The 18,587-nt window shown below is 40.6% G+C and overlaps 1 protein-coding gene across 1 annotated transcript; it reads right to left on the bottom strand.

The window, feature by feature from the left end:
- Positions 1–13,972: 13,972 nt before the first annotated feature.
- MED10 (mediator complex subunit 10) lies at positions 13,973–17,838 on the bottom strand. Its single transcript, XM_075494072.1, has 4 exons — positions 17,679–17,838; positions 17,309–17,392; positions 15,987–16,089; positions 13,973–14,801 (listed from the first exon to the last, which is right to left on the bottom strand). Exons 1-4 carry the CDS (start codon positions 17,804–17,806, stop codon positions 14,706–14,708), a joined length of 411 nt encoding a protein of 136 aa, XP_075350187.1. The 5' UTR covers positions 17,807–17,838; the 3' UTR covers positions 13,973–14,705.
- Positions 17,839–18,587: the final 749 nt, after the last annotated feature.

Genomic DNA, 18,587 nt, shown 5'->3' with positions numbered 1-18,587 from the left:
CACCTTGTAAATGAGATACGATGCTCAGAAAGCTGCGGCCAAAGCTGCTCAGCAGAAAGTGGAGCAAATGCACAGAGGTTCTTCTGGTGTTTACCCGTTCTTGAACACAACCTGTAATTTTCATGGTGAGCAATGGCAATGGCTCTAGAAAATCGGTTGCTGGGTCACCTTGCTAAATAGACAAAAGTCGTTTTTATGAGCCAGACTGTAAAACCGTTCAACTCTGGGTCTGGTGAGTGATTAGTAGCAGCGGACTTCTACCCTCAGAATTCTTTTGACGCACTTGCTAAAATGCCTTAAAATTAATTTTAACACAGCCTGAATGAAATGGATTTGAGCAGCTCTGCAAGCTAATGCTGCTTCAAAATATTTTGTCATCTTGATCAGTTCAGCGCTCTTTCAGTTTAAGGCTGGCACATTTTTTGAGTATATCTGTGCTGTACATGTGAAGCATTTCTAGTCTACCTGAGGAACAGGTATGGAGGCAGCTGGAGCCTGGTTCCTTCATTTCCTCCACCTGTGGCCTATGTTTATGTTTCTGATTCACTTCATAAATCTGCAACTTGAACCACACTTGCCACAGGAATATTGTGAAAATTAGCATTTGCACTGCTCTTCGGAGATGCTCCACCCTAACTCCTGTTATTTTCCTGATGACAGTGGGCTGGTAGTTTATTTATGCAGTAGGATTCAGTTTTAAAATGCTGCTTCACATAAATGAGCACCAAGGAGACTTTTACCCTTAAAAACTGTACAGGGTGTATATATGGTAGACTCAGACCACACCGGGGCCTCTTCCTGACACAGGGTAGGGATGTCGTGGGAACACGTACCCGCAGACAGGACCTTAAGAGCACTACGGGGCCCCTCAGTTAACGCACAGCCTGACGTACCTGCACGCAGCACCTTGCCTTTACATGTGCATATCTGCAAGTAGAATATTCTGCAGCTGACAGTGTTTACCCAGGACGTTGACAAGGACATCAAGATGGACTTCTGTCCCTCACAGGCTATTCCCAGCATGCCATTAACAAGACTTACTCTGTTACGGGTTTGGCTTTGTTCCCGTCTTCCTTTAGCAACGTTGATCAGTCGCTTGCAGAGAGAAAACATTGGATACGGTGAATCATTGTTTTGGTAGCTCATATCAGGTACATAACTGATATAGTTTGCTCATAAATTTGGGAGTGATAAGGTTTAGTTTTCAAGTTACATCAGAACCACTGTGTCTAACATCTACTTTTGGACTTTGCCTGATTTTTAGCGAAATGTTTTAACCTAGCTCGAGGTTTATAACTTAGTCTAAGAACGCCTGAGTGAACCTTTATGGTTTCCAATATTAAGAATTTCACAGGAATGTAGTAAGGCTGATAAGATGATCTAGTCTCTTCTGGCCTTATATATAAGCATTTTTTAAAAGCTTCTTTATCTTCTTTCTAATTCTTTTGGTTTAATGTTTGTAGTCACTCTGGTTTTGTAATTTTTTTATCTTAGTTACAATAAAACTAAATGCTGGTGTTGTATAAGAGCTACAACTGTATTAAAAAATCCAATCAATTTGCATATTCTCTCCGCAGCGATGGGGCAGCATCTTCCTTTAAGACACATTGGTGCCTTGAACTTAGCAAGCAATTTGCTGATCAGTGCGCCTAAACGAGAAACAAGCAGTAAATCAATGCCTGCACTCAGGTCCCTGGGCTCTACAGTTATTGCAAAAGCTGCAAAATTAGACAAGATTTTTATTCTACAGTATAGAGTCAGTTCAGACCAATGGAAGAAGGGGAGAATACTGTCAGCTCTTCAGGCAAATCCAGATCCTTCATCCCGCCCTTTCTGGTGCTGCCTCAGAAACGTTGCAAAGACAACTACTATAAAAATGGATCAGAGCAACCTTTTTTCCTGTCCTTCAAATTAATATCACCTCTCCCAAAATACTGCTGCCTGTGCAATACTTTTTTCTGTAGCTATGCCCAGAAGATAAATCAGCTCCAGTAACTTGCAGCAATTTATAATCATTGATGAGTCTTGAGGATGCCTTCTTTGAAGGGAATACATATCCAATTAACTATGTATTTGATTATTAGGACGGTCTTCAACCCCCTCTTATTCTACTGATAACTGGACAAAATTGTATGGAAAGTGTTCTGCAGTTTTCTAGCTCTTCAGTGTACCGGGTCACTGCCAGAAAACAGACTAGGGGAATTGTTATAATTCACTTCAAATTTTAATAGCTCTCTTGTGCTGTAGCTTTAATCTGTATGAAATTACTAAACCACTGAGTAAAGAAAGCAGCTGTTACAGCTGATGGAGCTACAATATGACCAGAGCTTTCTGATGAATGTGCAATATTGCTGCACAAAGTATATATATTCACTTATAAAAATATAAATTAGTATGAAATATAGAATTATAGTTCCAAAAAAGGCTCCCAGGTTCTTACATGAGAAAATTTCAGTAACAGTATGGTATGTACAGTACGGTATGGTGGTTAATTCATCAGGATATGAAAGTTCCTGGTTGTGTGCAGCTGGATGACTGCATACCTGTATATTTAAATACCATTTTCATATGTATTTACATATAATTGCTAAAATGCATCTGAGGTTATTCAAATGATTGTTTGAACAACCGCAGGTCATGCCAGTTTGAACTTTTACGTATTCATTTAAATGTGTCTGTGTTCACTTGAACAGCCCCAGAGTGCAGTATAGATAAGAAAAGGAAATGCCAAAGCTGTGAGATGATGGACATTCCTTTTTCTGTCCTTTTCAAAATGCATTTGATCTAGTTCTCAGGTGGTTTACAGGGGTGAGTTAACAGGGTACAATATTAAAACTTAGTCTATTAAGCTGTTTTCAAAGTAAGCTTAATTTTATATCAGTGGCTAGAGGACTTAGACAAAGCAATGTGATTTTATGCTGGAGGATCCCTGGGCAAAGGAGGATGTCTTTATATCACTCAATTTAATATTTACTCTCAAAAAGCACATGTACCTGATGCAGCAAAGAAGAAAATGCTCCTTGTTGCCTTTGCCATCATGTATAAAAGAGGATTTTAAAACATTCTATTGATGTTGACAAAAGATAATTTCATCCTCTGAAAAAATATTGGAGGATTTTATATACAAATCCTGAACTGCCATATACTTTATGCAAATGTTTGTTTCAAAGCTGTGTATGCTGTCTTTTCCTTAAATGACATGGTTCTGGGTAAATAAAGTGTGTGCAGAAATCTTTGTAGGACAAGAATCTGACTTGCCCAACTAACATTTTTAATCCTGAAATGATAAAGAACTTTTCCATCATGCGGGAGCAGCAAAAGCAAGATTATGTATTAGGGAAAGTATGTATTAGAGAAAAGCTAACACAGCTTTTGGTACAGGGAAGGCTTTACATACATACAGGGAAGGCTGTTGGAGTTCTCTAAAGGTGTATGTGAGTTTTTGGACATCAATGATGCATAGGTGAACTCGTTTGGATTCCCTGATGGCCTTCAACAAGATCCCTTGTTAAAGCATCTTAAAGAATCTCAGGTTTTAAAAAGACAGAAATGAAAATTGGGAACAGTTCAGAGAAGAGTGGCAAGTATGATCTGAAGTACAAAACAGCTTCCATATGAGGAGCAGCTAAACAAAGTAGCCTTCAGCCTGGAAAAAAGATGATTGGGAAGGGAATATTACAGTAATCTATATAACCACAAGTGATGTGAAGAGGAGAGATAGGAGACGCCTGCTCCCTACGTCTTCCAGTGCAAGAACTAAGATTAAATTAGTGGATGGCTGATTCGAAACAAATGGAAGCAGGCACTTCTTCACATAATGCAAATATGAACTGTGGAACTCCTCGCCATGAGATTTTATAAATGTTGAAGTTTAAAGGGGTTGAAAGTGCAGCCCAACAAGTTCATGGAGGAAAAAAAAATCCATTGAGACTTATAAAGCTCAGAGGTAATATACATCAGGATGAAGATGTCCCTACATCCTAAATCAGCGGAGGCTAGGGGAGCATATGCAGGCAGTCACCTGTGTACTGCTGTGTTGTTCTGAGTCACAATTTTCCCTGCCTGGGAATCCTCTCTTCACACATGTCTATCATGTTTCTTCAGGCTGTTTGTGTTCCTCAAATAATAATAAGGGTAACAGCAACAGCAATATTTCCATGATAAGCTTTGTAACTGATTGGATGGTAAAATTTGGAGCCCAATAAATGAGAGGAAGAAGTGTTTTTACTAATTGCTTCCTTTCTTTTGCTTTCACCATAATCTGTGAGTTCCAGCATGTAATCAAAATGGTTCTTTCCTCTCCACTTGATCAAAAGACAGCTTCATTGCTGAGCAGCAAATTAGATTTTTCTTGCAAGCTTAATGCTCTGCAACCATGACTATCAAACTCTAGAGATGACAGAGCTTACGCGTATGCTGAGCAACCTCAGGAAGTTCATTTACATAAAAGCAGAATTTCTGTCCAAGGAAAAATGCATCTATGAAGCTATGCGTCTTCTGCAATGTGTGGCGTTAAGAAAACAAATTCCTAGGCCGAGTAAAAAGCAATAAAAAAAGCTGTCACATAATTTATGCTTATTGTACTCTGAAAACATTTCTGGATTTGAAAGTTTTTCAAGTTTCTTAATTTAAAAGAAGAGTTCTGAAAGAAGAAATTTTGTTGATTTTTTTTTAACGTACTTCTCTTAAATAAGATTTGTTGTATCACTGAATCCATCTTTTGTTTTATGGACTACCAGATGCCTATTCAATTATTCATTTAAGTATTGTAACCTAATATGTGATGACCAGAAATGATATTAAATAGTCTTAAACCAAGTAACAGCTCATGTTTGATAAGAGATCTATTCAAAGCCACTTCTGTCTGCTGAAATTTCTTGGGTCTTGGACTTTGACCATATAAGAGAATCTCTCAAAAAAGTATTGGTCAAATGTAATAAAATAATAGATAATAGTCTATTATTTAAAAGGTAATGATACTTTGAAACAAATAATAAGCCTGAAGATTGAATTTATATTTAAATGATAATCTCTTACTTCAGCAGTGTGTTTCTAAGGTGCCTATGGATAAAACATTTTCCCTACAAAAATGGCACCTACCAGTGATTTCAGTGACAGACAACTGCAAGCTTCTTTTTGTTTACTGACGAGGACTGAAAATTCCCATGATAGTACAGAAGTGGCTTGGTATATATCATTACATCTATATAATCACAGGAATTTTGAATCCTTAGCAACATTCCAAATGAAAGGTTATGAATGTCAACAATTAACATGAAGAGTAAATGGTATTTTTGCAGCAGAAGTGATGTAAATATGGCCCAGATTCCCACAAAGTAACTTGTTAAATAATGTGATATGATAAAAATTTCAAACTGCCTTTTCCCAGATTATATATAAAAGTAGCTTTGTCTTCCTTTGAGGAGCATTTGGAGAAGTTTGTTTAATATAATGACCAAACTACAAATCCCAAGTAAATCAGATTCAAGTCAGATCTTTAGGAATGGGAATATTATGTGCTATGTCTTAGCACATAAAGGGACTTTTCTTTCAGGAGAAGAGAAGGAATTGTTTTGAAACTTTTCATACTGTGCAGAAAGATGTTTCTTTTTTACTGTCTGCATTACGTCTTATTGAGACTAAATACAATCTAGTTCTCAGTATGAAAATGTCACAATACAGAAAATACAGATTCCTGGTTTGAATTAAGAGTATTAAAAGAGCTGTTGCAGAAGTATCTTGCAATGTGTGCTCCTCCATTATTTTAATTAAGAAAATATACAGAAGGATCTTAAGCATATGGAAGTAATTGAAGTACATGCAGTAAACACAGTGTTCTCAGAGCAGGGCAGATACTCATGTCACCTTGACTCTGCTCTGCGGAGCTGGAGGGACATCTGGCAACTGCCCAGAAACGCTACAGCTATTAATCATAGTAAAGTAAGAAATGACTTTGTGTTGAAACCTGAGAATCCAGAAATATTCTTGGCAGCGATATTTCTCTTTTATTAACTTGCTGTTAAGGTCAGTATTCGGAACACTTCTTACACATTTTTAAGTCTTTGGTTATATAATTTACCTTTTAAATACATTGATTTAGAGAGGTTTCAATAAAACTGCAAGTTCAGTTAGTAGTTTCTAACTGATCTAGTTAAAATCCCAAAGATCAAGCAGGACAAAAAGAAATAGATTGGATGGTTTAGCTTCTCTATTTCTATGATCACAGGAGAGTCAAAGATGAGATTACAGAGTACCTGGGATAACTTTATTGGAATCATACAATAAGCACTTTCAATCATTTGGGAACTGCATTCATCGAAGAAAGTAATTTATAAAAACATCACAATGTAAAATATTTGGGAAATCATCAAACCATTACCCCCACTTAGCAGCACTTTATCAACCAATTGAATTAGAAAGGTGAATCAATGGAAACCAAACTGCTCCGCCTAGAATGATTTTTTGCATCAAGAAACTCTCTTCTGAATGGTATGAGAGTAACAGATTGCTTCAGGCGCACTGGTGCTTCATCTTATTCTGAGAACTGGCTAACAACCAAAGTGTCTTGATCTGCATGAAAAAGCCTAGCGAGAGCTATGGTTAGATGTACAAACAGCTGATCAGCTGCAGCATGCAACTCCTGTAACAGGTATGTCTTTACCTGTTAGACTTCACAGCTTTACGTTAGGCATTCTACATAGGGAGGCTTAAGCAAAAAGAGGTTTCAAGGACGGGGGAAGGCTGGGGACCCAACTGCTTCTACTTCCAGTAGCAACAGGGACAGAGAGGATGCTGAACCTTAACAGGTCGCAGTAAAATCCTTTGCACCTTCTTGATCGGTTTCTTTTCAAGCCCGAACAAAAGAATTTTATACTGTCTTTGTTTATCCTAAAAGGAGTATAGGAGCACACTCCCCATCTTAAAGAAGTGTGTGCCCAGCAGCATTATCTAATAGCTCTTCATTTCAGAGTGTATATAATAAGGATAATGGTTTAAAAAGTAAGCGATTACCTGTAATTACATGTGCTCTATTATTTCCAAAACCTTACTAAAATTCAAGGATACACTTGAAATTCTGAATGCTCATAAGCTTTCATACCTTTCTTTTAGATAAATTTGTATTGCCTTTTAATTATTTTAGATGCTTTGTCACCTGGCTGATGTTATTTTGATGTTATTTTTAAATAAAATTCCAGATCACCTCCAACCATGCAATCCAGGTAACAGAACGGGAAGGAGCAAAGATGTAACATTCTCCTTTAACAAACGTCTTGAAGGTTATCATCTAACCAGAGCATACATCGGTGTAATTCATACATATGCTCCTTTTCAGAGAACCAATTAACAAACTAGAGAAAAATTAGGTTAGATGTTTTTGTGTTCCATATGCAGCTGGAAATGGAAACACCATTGTTTCTAGCAATTCTCATTCTACACTATAAACTCAGATGCATTTATTCTGGCTACCTTTTCTTCCCTAAAACACACATAAATGACAACAGTTACCTCTCTTGCATATTATGCCAAATATGGACTGTTTGGGGCAGTTGCAACAATCGCAATAGTTTGCATGGCTAGCTTAGAAACAGTAAGTGAAGCAAGCATAAAACAATAGAATAAGAAAGTGCCACAAATTTAGAACTGGAGCTGAGCAGAACATGAAACTTGATGGTTTAGCATTGCTTTTCTGTTTGTTTGGTGTTTTAATTATTATTCCTGATGTATATATCCCCCAAGCCAAAAAAAAGTTTTCTCATAAAAATACATGCTGCTGGGATCCCATGATGATGTCACCTATAAGGAACATTATTCCCTAATCCTCCATCTCCACTGACTATCCCAGTCACCATGTTTACCATGACCACCTAGATATCCAGGGGAAGTATATGGTCCATGCATTGTCTGTAAATCACCTCTCTTTGAGCCGGGGAAGCCTGGGACCTTCTTCCCATCAGCAAGCATGGACATCGGTGTTACGGGGGTAACCATCTTCATTGTGGCCAGTGTGGCCAGTATTTTATTAACTAACAACAATAACAAATTATACACTTACATCACACACATCTCACACATTTTTAGGGCCCTGTGGCTGTAGACGTGCTTGCCCCCCACGGCTCCCCCACTGCTCCAGGCTGATCTCTAAATCCTGCGGAAAGCTATGGCCAGCATGCAGAGGCAGACTGCAGACCTTCAGCCTTCTTAACATCTCCCGCACCCAGAGTGATGCCAGCTCCCCAGCTCCCCAAACCCTTCCGTGGGGATTGGGTGGGGATATGGTGATTTATCAACCAGATGCAGCTAATTGTCACTGCCTACTCAGGGACTTACCCAGCAGGCATTAGCTCTTCAGCAGTTATGATACCCTGGCTCTCACCAACAGCCTCTGACTGTGTCACCCCCTGTATGGACCACCATGGCCAGAACCCTGCTCCAGCACCCTGACGATTTATTCATCACTTTAGAGCTGTTTCGGGGGGGCACAGTTGCTCAGCTGTGGCCAAGGCTGCTGCTGGAGCCCCGGCGGGGGCTCAGCTGGCTGCCAGCAGGCACAACTCGGTTTATGAGCCTGCCTGCAGAAACTGCATGGGGAAAACAAGCCCTTATTGTCCACCAAAGGTTAGGGCTGACCAAGGCCGTCAAAGAGGAGCTGGCCAGGGCTGACCTGCCCCAGAGCCAGCCTGTCAGACCTGGGTGTCGTACTGGAGAGGCCCCGACTGCGTGCCGCAGAGAGAGCACCCATGTGCTGGCAGGAGCCCGGCTACATTTCGCTCCGTCTCCCTTGCTCACCCTCCCTCGCAGAAGAGGAGCTTGTGGAGGTAGGTCTCATAACCCATGGAGAAGCCAGAAGCAGATACACTTCTACAGCTAAAAGCAGTTAAAGATGCACTGGCCAAACGGGACAAAACAATTTTTTAAAAAGATCCACTCATTCATCACAAAATGTGGAAAGAAAAGAATACTTCATATTGTTTTGGCAAAATATTCTTCATTAATGCCCACTAACTATAATCAGGTAACAATTAATTCTTATGGGATGGTGGAGAAAAGCAAGACGCAGAGGGAAATGCACAACCTGTGGAATATATTACCCTTTATACCATAAAATAATTGTTAAATAGTGGAATTCAGAATAGGAGAATTTTTGTTAATTGGGATAACAACAGAGTAAAACTGAAAAATAAAAATTCCTATTGCGTTTTTATAAAATAGACCCTAGAGGCTACTGTGATTTTGGTTTTGGAAGTGTGAGAATTGTTATTTGTTAGAATCCTCTGCCACTCCTGTTTATTCTGCAAAAATCAACTTAACTACTTTAATAATGTTGCAGTAACAGCATTAAAAAGAGTGAGAAGAGAGAACGCACGAGGCCTTGCTGGGGAGTTATGTAGCTGGCACAATCAAATCTGTAGTGTGGTGCCAATATCAGCAAAACATGGCCAAAATTGAACGATGTTTCACAAACAAATCAAATGCATAGATTTAGTCCAAGTCCTTGGAACAGCGTTTATAGAAGGATGATGGGGTTGTACCATAGCAAAATGAACAGGCTCTTCCACGAGGTGCGGGAGACTGCCTAACGCAACAGCACACCGGTATTCCTGTAGAGTGACGTGAAGGCTGTAGCTGAGACAGAAAGGATGCTTACCGGGCAACTCAACTCTTTTCAAGGGCTTCCCACACTAAGCCCACCAAAGCATAGAAAATTCACAGATTCTACGAACAGAGTTTCTCTTGCACCATCCTCTGCCAAAAAAATCTCATCTCGCCCTACTCTGCTGGTGCTCTTAAGAGCGGGGAAGAAGCCGGGCTGTGGAGAAACGATTCAGCTGCATAGCAGGCAGAGGGCAGCTGTGACGCATTGAAACAACACACAGAACTTGGGGTTTTTTCTGTTAAGGAAAGGAAATTTTCAGCACACGCAAAAATATTTCATATACAGAAAGTTAAATTTTGAATTCTGCTCAGTGTTCTTATATTCAAGGAACAAATCCTCTTTCCAGCGAATCTGTGAGAGTATCCCTTTCCTTCTCACGCCTTCTTTTCCTATCAGCAGTAGGAGTAAATCCATACATTATAAGCTCTACTAATCCATTATTAGTTTCTACGGAATATATAGCATGGAATATAGATATGGAAAGAACACATTGCGAAAAAGCCATAGCATATAAAGCTCATTAGCTCTGAGCTGATCAACACAGAGCTGGTCAGCGTATAAACTGATGGAGACGTACGTGATGCTAAGCTCCACACAACATCTAGAATGTAAATCCTGTGATAGTATTTTCACAGTACCAGCCGAACATTGTGTGATACTGTTATAAATTAATACACTAGGCTCAAAATTCAAAGTAACCCTATGTGTAAAACTAATTCGAAAATGAGGACTACATTTTAGAATATGGGTGTTTAAACCAAAAATTATAAGCTAAAATTTTTTGAATGGCATCACAGCAAAGGAGTTGAGTCAAAGGAGGAAGCAGAATGTGAAACTAAGTATTTGATTTTTTTATTAAAGAATCAAAAAGATAAGGTCTCTCCTGGTTGAAAACCTTACTCTTATGTAACAACATTAATGTCTCTAAAGTTACCAACAGGGAAATCATCGTTAGGGTGAGGAACTGGAAACAGGTACAGAGATGCCCACTAAATGCAGTGGGCTTAGAAATGAATAGAGAAGATGCACTACACAGAATTACCTCGAGAGTTCAGTTCCTCCAGAGGCCTCACCTTTGTTTCAAAGTAAACTTGACTTTGCGTATACCTTAAACTGTTTCTGATCCCAAACATCTTTAAAATCATTTATGTTCACAACCCAGTGCCTTGAAAAGCCAATGAAAAAGCTTCTTGCAGCATCTCTTCAGCACTTCACCCGCATGCACGGGTGAAGTGCATGCAGTCATGCACTTTTATGTAGTCACAATTTGCACTACATAAAAGCGAAGGTCCCTGCACTGGTTAAATACCTACTATCATCTGCAGCATACTGCAACAAAAAAAATTCAGTGTTGAGACTGAGTAGTCAAAAACCTTTGAACTGTGATAAGGTAAGATAACAGAATCACAGAAACCAGAAAAAAAAATTGGTTGGAAGGGACCTCTGCAGGTTATCTAGTTCAGCTGCCTGCCCCAAGAAGGGCTAACTTTTAAGCTATATCTGATTGCTCAGGGCTTTGTACAGGCAAGACTGGAAAAATCTGAGGGCAGCAATTCTGCAGCCACCCTGAGCACCTGTCCCAGTGCTAAACCAGTCTCAGAGTGAAGAACTTACTCCTCTTGTCCATCAAATTTCCTTCATTACAACTCAGGTCCACTGCCTCTTGTCCTTGCTCTCCGTCCCTGCTCTCTTTTCAAGAAATACTTTACACTAATCCATACGGATTATTTTTTTCTGAATGGCAAACTTCTATGATCAAGAAAGGGCTGGAAGGGACCCCAAGTCATCTTGTTTCTCCCTCTGCTTTAAGACAGGATCAACTATACCAATGTCTCACGAATGTTCTGATGGAAACTCAGCAAGAAAACTATACCATTGCTTTGCTAACCTTGCAATAAGATTGTTTTTGAATACCTAATCCAAATTTCTCTTTCAGCAGTTTTAGCCCCTACCCTTTATCCTTTTTGTATTTACAAACTCTTATTATTTGAATCATAGAGTTGCAGAATCATATTGATTGGAAAAAGCCCCTAGAGTTCACCTAGCCCGGCTCCTGCTCCAAGCAGAGCCAACTGCTAGGTTAGATCAGGCTGCTCAGGACGAAGTCCAGGTGAGTCTTAAAAACCTCCGAAGATGGTTGGAGATTCTACCACCTGTCTGGTCAACCTGTTCCAGTGCTTCCCCAGGGAGTCTGTCTACATTCAAACAAAATGCCAGCTTGCTCTATGGAGGAATCCTATGTATTTTGTTTTCATTTGATTTTTAGAATGCTTTCATTTTTTTTCCTACGTTGGTGTTACAAAAATTAAAGCTACCAAGGATACCCTAAAGCATTAGGAGACACCCTGTAAAGTTTACAGATCCAAAAATCCAAATGGCAAGGACTATCTACTTTTTTTTTTTTTAATATCAATTTCTAATTGATAGAATTTGCACAACCAGAGTAATGTATTTTGGAATGAGAAGTAGATATAAAAACAAGACTCCCTGAAAGCACCAGTTTTTAAGTGTGCTACTCCACCAAGTCTGACACACAGACTGGTGTCAGCACTAGGAGCCAGAATACACCAGTATCCAGACCAGTATCTACTGGCCTCTTGTCCCATAAATGTTCTCTCCCGGCTACCGCTGAAACACAGTTTCACCTGCCTGCTGCCAACGATTTTGCTCTCAAGCTCTGCTTCCCATCACATTATATGCACCGGAAAGACTCATCTTCTTTGCTTGTGCCCTGTATACATCCCACGTGCCAGTCACAAGCCTTGCTTCAACTACTCCTAGGGATCTAGGGCAATCCAGGCAGAGCAAAACGCAAACATGGTGTACTTTATCGCTGTTTTCTGCCAAGTTAATACAGTAAAATCATGAAGGAAAAAAGAGTGATTAGTGGTGGAGCAAATACCAGGAAAAGCAAGTGTGCAGACTAGGGCAGGATAGTATCAGGCAGCAATTAGATTTAGACTGCCAGGTAACAAGTCTTAAATAACTAATGCAGAGGAACACTGTCGTGGTTTAGCCCTAGCCAGCCAACTAAGCACCACACAGCCACTCGCTCACTCCCCCGCAGTGGGATGGGGGAGAGAATCAGAAGAGTAAAAGTGAGAAAACTCGTGGCTTGAGATAAAGACAGGTTAATAGGGAAAGCAAAAGCCACGCACACAAGCAAAGCAAAGCAAGGAATTCATTCACTCCTTCCCATGGGCAGGCAGGTGTTCAGCCATCCCCAGGAAAGCAGGGCTCCATCGCGCGTAATGGTTACTTGGGAAGACAAACGCCATCACTTCTAACATTCACCCTTCCTTCTTCTTCCCCAGCTTTATATACTGAGCATGACGCCATATGGTATGGAATAGCCCTTTGGTCAGTTTGGATCAACTGTCCTGGCTGTGCCCCCTCCCAGCTTCTCCTGCACCTGGCAGAGCATGGGAAGCTGAAAAGTCCTTGACTAGTGCAGCAACAACTAAAACATCAGTGTGTTATCAACACTGTTTTCAGCACAAATCCAAAACATAGCCCCATACCAGCCACTATAAAGAAAATGAACTATCTCAGCTGAAACTAGGACAAACACCTAGTTTTCTGTTTTTCTTTTTCCTTTTGTTATGCCAAAGCTTGGTCAGGCATAGTGTTGCTTGGCATTATGGATGGGCTTTGCTTGAGCTAGGTAACCGAGTACAGACAGGACTTCAGGTGGGAAAACCGTGGCACCAACAACTTGAACATCCCCATTAAGGTCTTTAACAGACTAGGTAGGTCTGCTATAGAGCACACGCACGTACAGCTATTTTGGAACTCCTGCCCAAAACCACTAGGTTTAGCAACTAAGAGAAAGTTAGCAAAATAATAAATTCATTTGCTGGTGCAAAAAAAGTCAAGTTACATCTGGAAGGACAAATGTAAGCACAAACAAGTCAAGTTTCACAAAGCCCCAAGGTTTAAAAGAGGTCCTCTTGCTTCCACTGTAGAACTGGTCTTCTGCACATGCACCATGCCCCTGGGTACTGAACCCAACGTGCTGGTTTATGTTGGGGCTACCATACATATGAACAGTTACAGGTTTCACAGATGAGTTTGCAGCTAATCAGAAATGCTTCAGGTGACAATCATCGATACCCAAAAATCTCCTGCTTCAGGTACTAAAAGGGAAGTTGTCCCCACACAACCAAAATACCAAGTTGACATTATCTTCAGATATAAACTTTTAATGGCCAAGTTTTGACATTTTATTTCTATCACTGTGAGACTGAGCAATATGCTATTTTTCACAGCTTTCAGTTCATTCTCCAAAGAGTAGCATACAACTGAAAAACATTAGAGTTTAGATTTTTTCAAATTTTTATTCAACAACCTGCTTACAGAAAGTGACTAGACTTAAACAAAAGCTTACATTAAATACTATACAAAATATTAACATTGTTGAGGAGCTAGTCCCCAAATATGCTCACTTTCTATGTCCTCAGCCATCTGCACTGCAGCTCATAGAGCAAAACAAAAATATCTGAAGGTTTTCTTGGCTGCAATTCATTATGACACATGAGGACTGCAGCCCTTGACAGGCTCCTGTTCAGCAGAATTTGGCAAGGTGAAAGCAGTCAATTGTTTGTACTGTAATCAAAAAAAAGGCAGTTTACAAATGAAAAATTAATCACGTATAGTAAATACATTTCTCTTAAAAACAGATGAGCCCACAATCCTGGAGCACACTTTTCAGAAGACAAAAAACATGATTTTCTCCTCTGGCAATGCACTTTGTGGGAAATGCTATGTACTGATGACCTGCAGACAATTATAGCTCCAAAAGCTTTCAGGAAAGAAGAGGAGATCACCATAGGAAGTTTGAACTGCAACCTTGGAGTAAAAGTCTTCAGGAAGATTCAGTAGCTTCAGACCAGAACCATCAGCAATCATCAAGCTCCTTTGCAGGCCATCACTGCCATTTTTAGTACAGTTGTTATGAAGGCTTGGATTCCGCCTCTCTCCAATCAATGTTTTTATAGAGTGGTATCATCAGTTTATGGAATTGACATTTTTAGAGCTATCAAAGGCCAACTTAAGGAGGAGGATCTTCTCCTCGGATAGCTTTGTACTTTGCCATGTCTTCTGGGAACACCTTTGTCAGTTCTTGAATTAACAGACTTTTAAATTTCTGGAAAGAGAAAAAATGTGTATACATCATCTGCACAATTTATTTAGATTTCATCAAGCAATGCTATCTGATGACCAGAAATGTTTGTATACACCACAGTTCTACATTTCAGTGACCTAAGAGAATGGTACTCAAAAAACCCTCAAAACCACACAGACAAACACAGAAAGTTACGTTTACAAAATTCAGAGAAAATGCTCAAGTGAAATCTGCTAGGTAAGCACCAGGCAAACTAAAATGCTTTTAATTTCCTATAAATTAATTAGCATTTTCACCTAAGAAATGCCTAGCTGGACCTCTCTGGTAAACTCTGGTGTATCAATATCTGTCTGACCTTATTAAGCAAAGCTGATAAAGGACACGTCCTCTTCATTTGATACGGAATCCCCTCCACCTCCAAAAAGGAACTCCTACCTGGCTTAGAAATACATAATTCTTCCTACAACTTTTACAAGTACAGAGCATATCAAAAGAAAAAGAAGCTGAGAACTTATGGAGATATGTCTACATTCTGCAGCACAAATTGGCTGAACTTAAAATTAGTGTGAAGAATTGCAAAGAACGTTCTGAAACACGAACAGCCCTTTCTCAAATCTCACTAAACTTCCTTTTCTGATTGTATTTTTCAGCAGTAATTACAAATACAGCAGTTAAACAGTATAGCAGAATGCTTAGGTTCATACTAGATGAAAGTACAAGTTCAGAAAACCCTAAACACTGGCATACATTTTAAATAATTGTATAAAGATTAACTCATGCTTACATAGCACGTTTGACATTTTAATACTCTAAGATACATTCAAGACTGGAAAAATACCCCTTCTGTTTTGCTTATTTCTAAACTTACACACATCACAGTTACAGAACTGTAACAGTGTGAGGTACTCACTAGTATTCAAAATTAAAACAAACAAACAAGATCCATAATGCTACATACACCTTTAACCAAAATAAAATCATAGCGACACCTGCATCTGCAATTGTGGGATGAATTACGAGTTTCCTTTCCAGAACAGTCTGCATTAGCATCAGTTAAGATACAGGGATGCAGAGCAATTCCTAATACAAATCACCTAATAAGGGAATTTAATAACTGCACAAGTGAAAAACCCCCATGTACTTACAGAAAAGTAAAAACTTATCAAATACATTATTACATTAGTACTTTCATTATTTCTGGTTTACCTTCATTGTGTCAATTTTTCCTTTTACTTGCTCATTTTTAGCCAAGGCTCGCTCCAGACACTCTTTAGTGTAAAGCTGAGGATTGCGGCCTTGATCTATGTATCTGCAAAATAGAAAAGATACTACCTAAATGATCATATTCCTGCTCGGATGTTCTCCAAGGTACAGAATTATTCACCTTGCTGTCTCTTTGTTACTACCGTTATCCAAAATGTGCATTTTAAAAAAAACACAGTTTAACTCAGCCATTTTCAACAGACAGCTCAAGGAGGACTGGGCCATGGCCAGCAAACAGCTGTCTTGGTATGCTGTTTTAAATCTTTGTTTCCAGGAAGCCTGGAGCTTTGAAAAAAGTACAAAAAGCAAACAAAAAACATAACTACCCAGGTCCTCACAGGCAATAAGTACACATGAATGAAGAAAGAGGGTCCTTTTCCAAGCAACTGAAAGGGCACTAACCATAAAGTAGCTTGGGTAGTACACAGCAAGCAATAAGCACATAGGAATACAGCACCCAGCAATTCAAGGATGAAGAGGAAGTGTATATACCATAGTAAAGAATAAAAATTAACACACTTGTGTCAACAAACCTGTAAGTGTATTTTTGCTTTGCAATATAAGTGCCTGACAAAGGGAAATTCCATCACTGAATGAAGAAAACAGAACATTTAAGATTGTCATCACAGATTTACAGATAAGAGTGAAAGCCCAACCGAAAAAAGTCCTGTATAGCCAATAATACACTAGAATAGGCAAACCATTCGGACTTACAAGAAACACTAGTAAATTAACTTGTCAGCTATATCATAAAAGCTGTCTTGTATAGCTCTCCCTCTACATTCATTATTTTGCTTTTAATGTTCTAATTCTCTGCCAACAAGAAGATTGCCACTACTGAAACTAAACGCCTAAGTACTGACCTAAACCTGCAACTTTAAATCCTGATTCTAACCTAGTGCAAAACTATAGTTGCAAAATGAAAGCTTACTTACTAAATCACCAGATTCAGCAGAATCTGTATTACTGCCTACATATGTAAAGTCAACATAAATTAAAAAAGAAAAAAAAAAAAAGAGCTCTGAAAGCAGGTGTATTTTTCACTTTATCTATTTTTCAATTTATCACTTCTCTTACCCTTCTGCCTTCTCACCGGCTAAAGGTACTTCTTACCTTCTTCTGCCTGCTCACATTCCCGTGAGGCATTCAGAAGAGGGAGTTTAAGAAACAAGCTGCCCTCGGGGAAAACACCCACGCTGCAAAGCCACGCTACCTCAAATCACACCGACTCCAGCACCTTCCCTTCCAGGTACAAAGCGACTTACTCAAAAACTTCCAAGGGCACACTGATATCGTGAAGCTGCTGCCGGCATTTGTCGATATCCTGCAAGCCGGTCACCATGAAATTCCTGTAAGAAGAAAACGGGTCGGTTTTAGCCAAAAAGGGGCGTGCTGCACTAACCCTAACCCCGGCTGCGAGGCCAGCGACACGAAACCCAGCGAGGGAGACCCCGGCGAAACCTCCCGCCGCTCCTCCCTCGTTTCGCTACGGCGGAAGGGTGACAGATCCACCGGCCAGGGCCTCCGGTACGCTGAGGCGCCAGGCTGGGGATGAAGGGAGGCAGCAAGGGCCCCGCGGCCTGGCCTGGCCTGGCCTGGTAACGAAGAGGGATGGCGGAGCAGCGGGCCCCTCACAATTTCTGGTTGAGCCCAGCCTGGCTGCTGGGCTGGAAGTCGCTGACGATAATGCCGAGCTGCCGGATGTTCTCCACGAACTTCTCCAGGTGCTCCTCCAGAGAGTCGAACTTCTCCGCCATGGCCATAGAGCCTACCCGTCTTCCTCCGCCGCGCTTCCGGCTACTCGCGCATGCGCGGAAGAAGGGAGGCGGAGAAGCTGAGCTGGCCCCGCCTCATACCACGCCCCCGCTGTCTCAGATCACGCCCCCTCGCTCGCAAGCCACGCCCCCTCCCGCGCCGCACCGACCCCGCTCCCGCCGCCGCGGCGGCGGGAGCGGGGTCGGTGCGGCGCGGGCGGGGGCAGTCGCAAGTCCGGCATCTGCGCATGCTCCACAAAAAACACGGGGCAATGTGAGACTTTTGGGCTGCCCGCCTTGAGCTCAAGCACAATTCGTCGTTTCCGATGGCTTATTTTAATTACGGGTCTCGCTTTACGGAAGGATGCTCAGCTTACCGGGTGCACAGCAGACGGTGAATGAAAGCGAGACAAAAATAAGAGCTATGAACCCTAAGTTGCCCAAGTCAGTGTTTGCTTTGGGCGTTCCGGTTTTCTCAAGTACGTGATCGCAAGTGAGAAATCTTTTTTTACCCTGAAGGTAGTCAATAAATACTAAATTATAATAGCATCTTTTCTAAATGCCACATAATCGGAGTTTGACAATATGGATCATTCAGGGCACTGCTTTCCTTTCTTTTGTTGCCATATAACATCTCTAGGAATTTTTCAGTAGATCCCAGTGGAGCGGGAAGCAGGCAATGTGATTAAGAACATCTTTGAAAAGATTGCCGGCAACCCCTTTCGAAACGGTGAGATTTGAAAATTCACTTCTCATTGCTACGGCCTGCCAGACACGGACTGCTGCATCT

The sequence above is a fragment of the Mycteria americana genome, chromosome 2, assembly GCF_035582795.1.
Source record: "Mycteria americana isolate JAX WOST 10 ecotype Jacksonville Zoo and Gardens chromosome 2, USCA_MyAme_1.0, whole genome shotgun sequence".
Lineage (NCBI taxonomy): Eukaryota > Metazoa > Chordata > Aves > Ciconiiformes > Ciconiidae > Mycteria > Mycteria americana.
Note: the sequence above shows the minus strand (reverse complement) of the source record. Positions and strands in the feature narration are given on the sequence as shown.

What these genes read in the sequence shown, in the direction of transcription:
- MED10 (XM_075494072.1), bottom strand. Translation starts at nt 17,806, where the DNA reads ATGGCCATGGCGGAGAAGTTCGACTCTCTGGAGGAGCACCTGGAGAAG. An exon ending in GTGCCCTTGGAAGTTTTTGA is followed by an intron (nt 16,090 to 17,308) that starts GTAAGTCGCTTT and finishes TCTATTTTGCAG; the next exon opens with ATACATAGATCAAGGCCGCA. An exon ending in GAAAAATTGACACAATGAAG is followed by an intron (nt 14,802 to 15,986) that starts GTAAACCAGAAA and finishes TTCTCTTTCCAG; the next exon opens with AAATTTAAAAGTCTGTTAAT.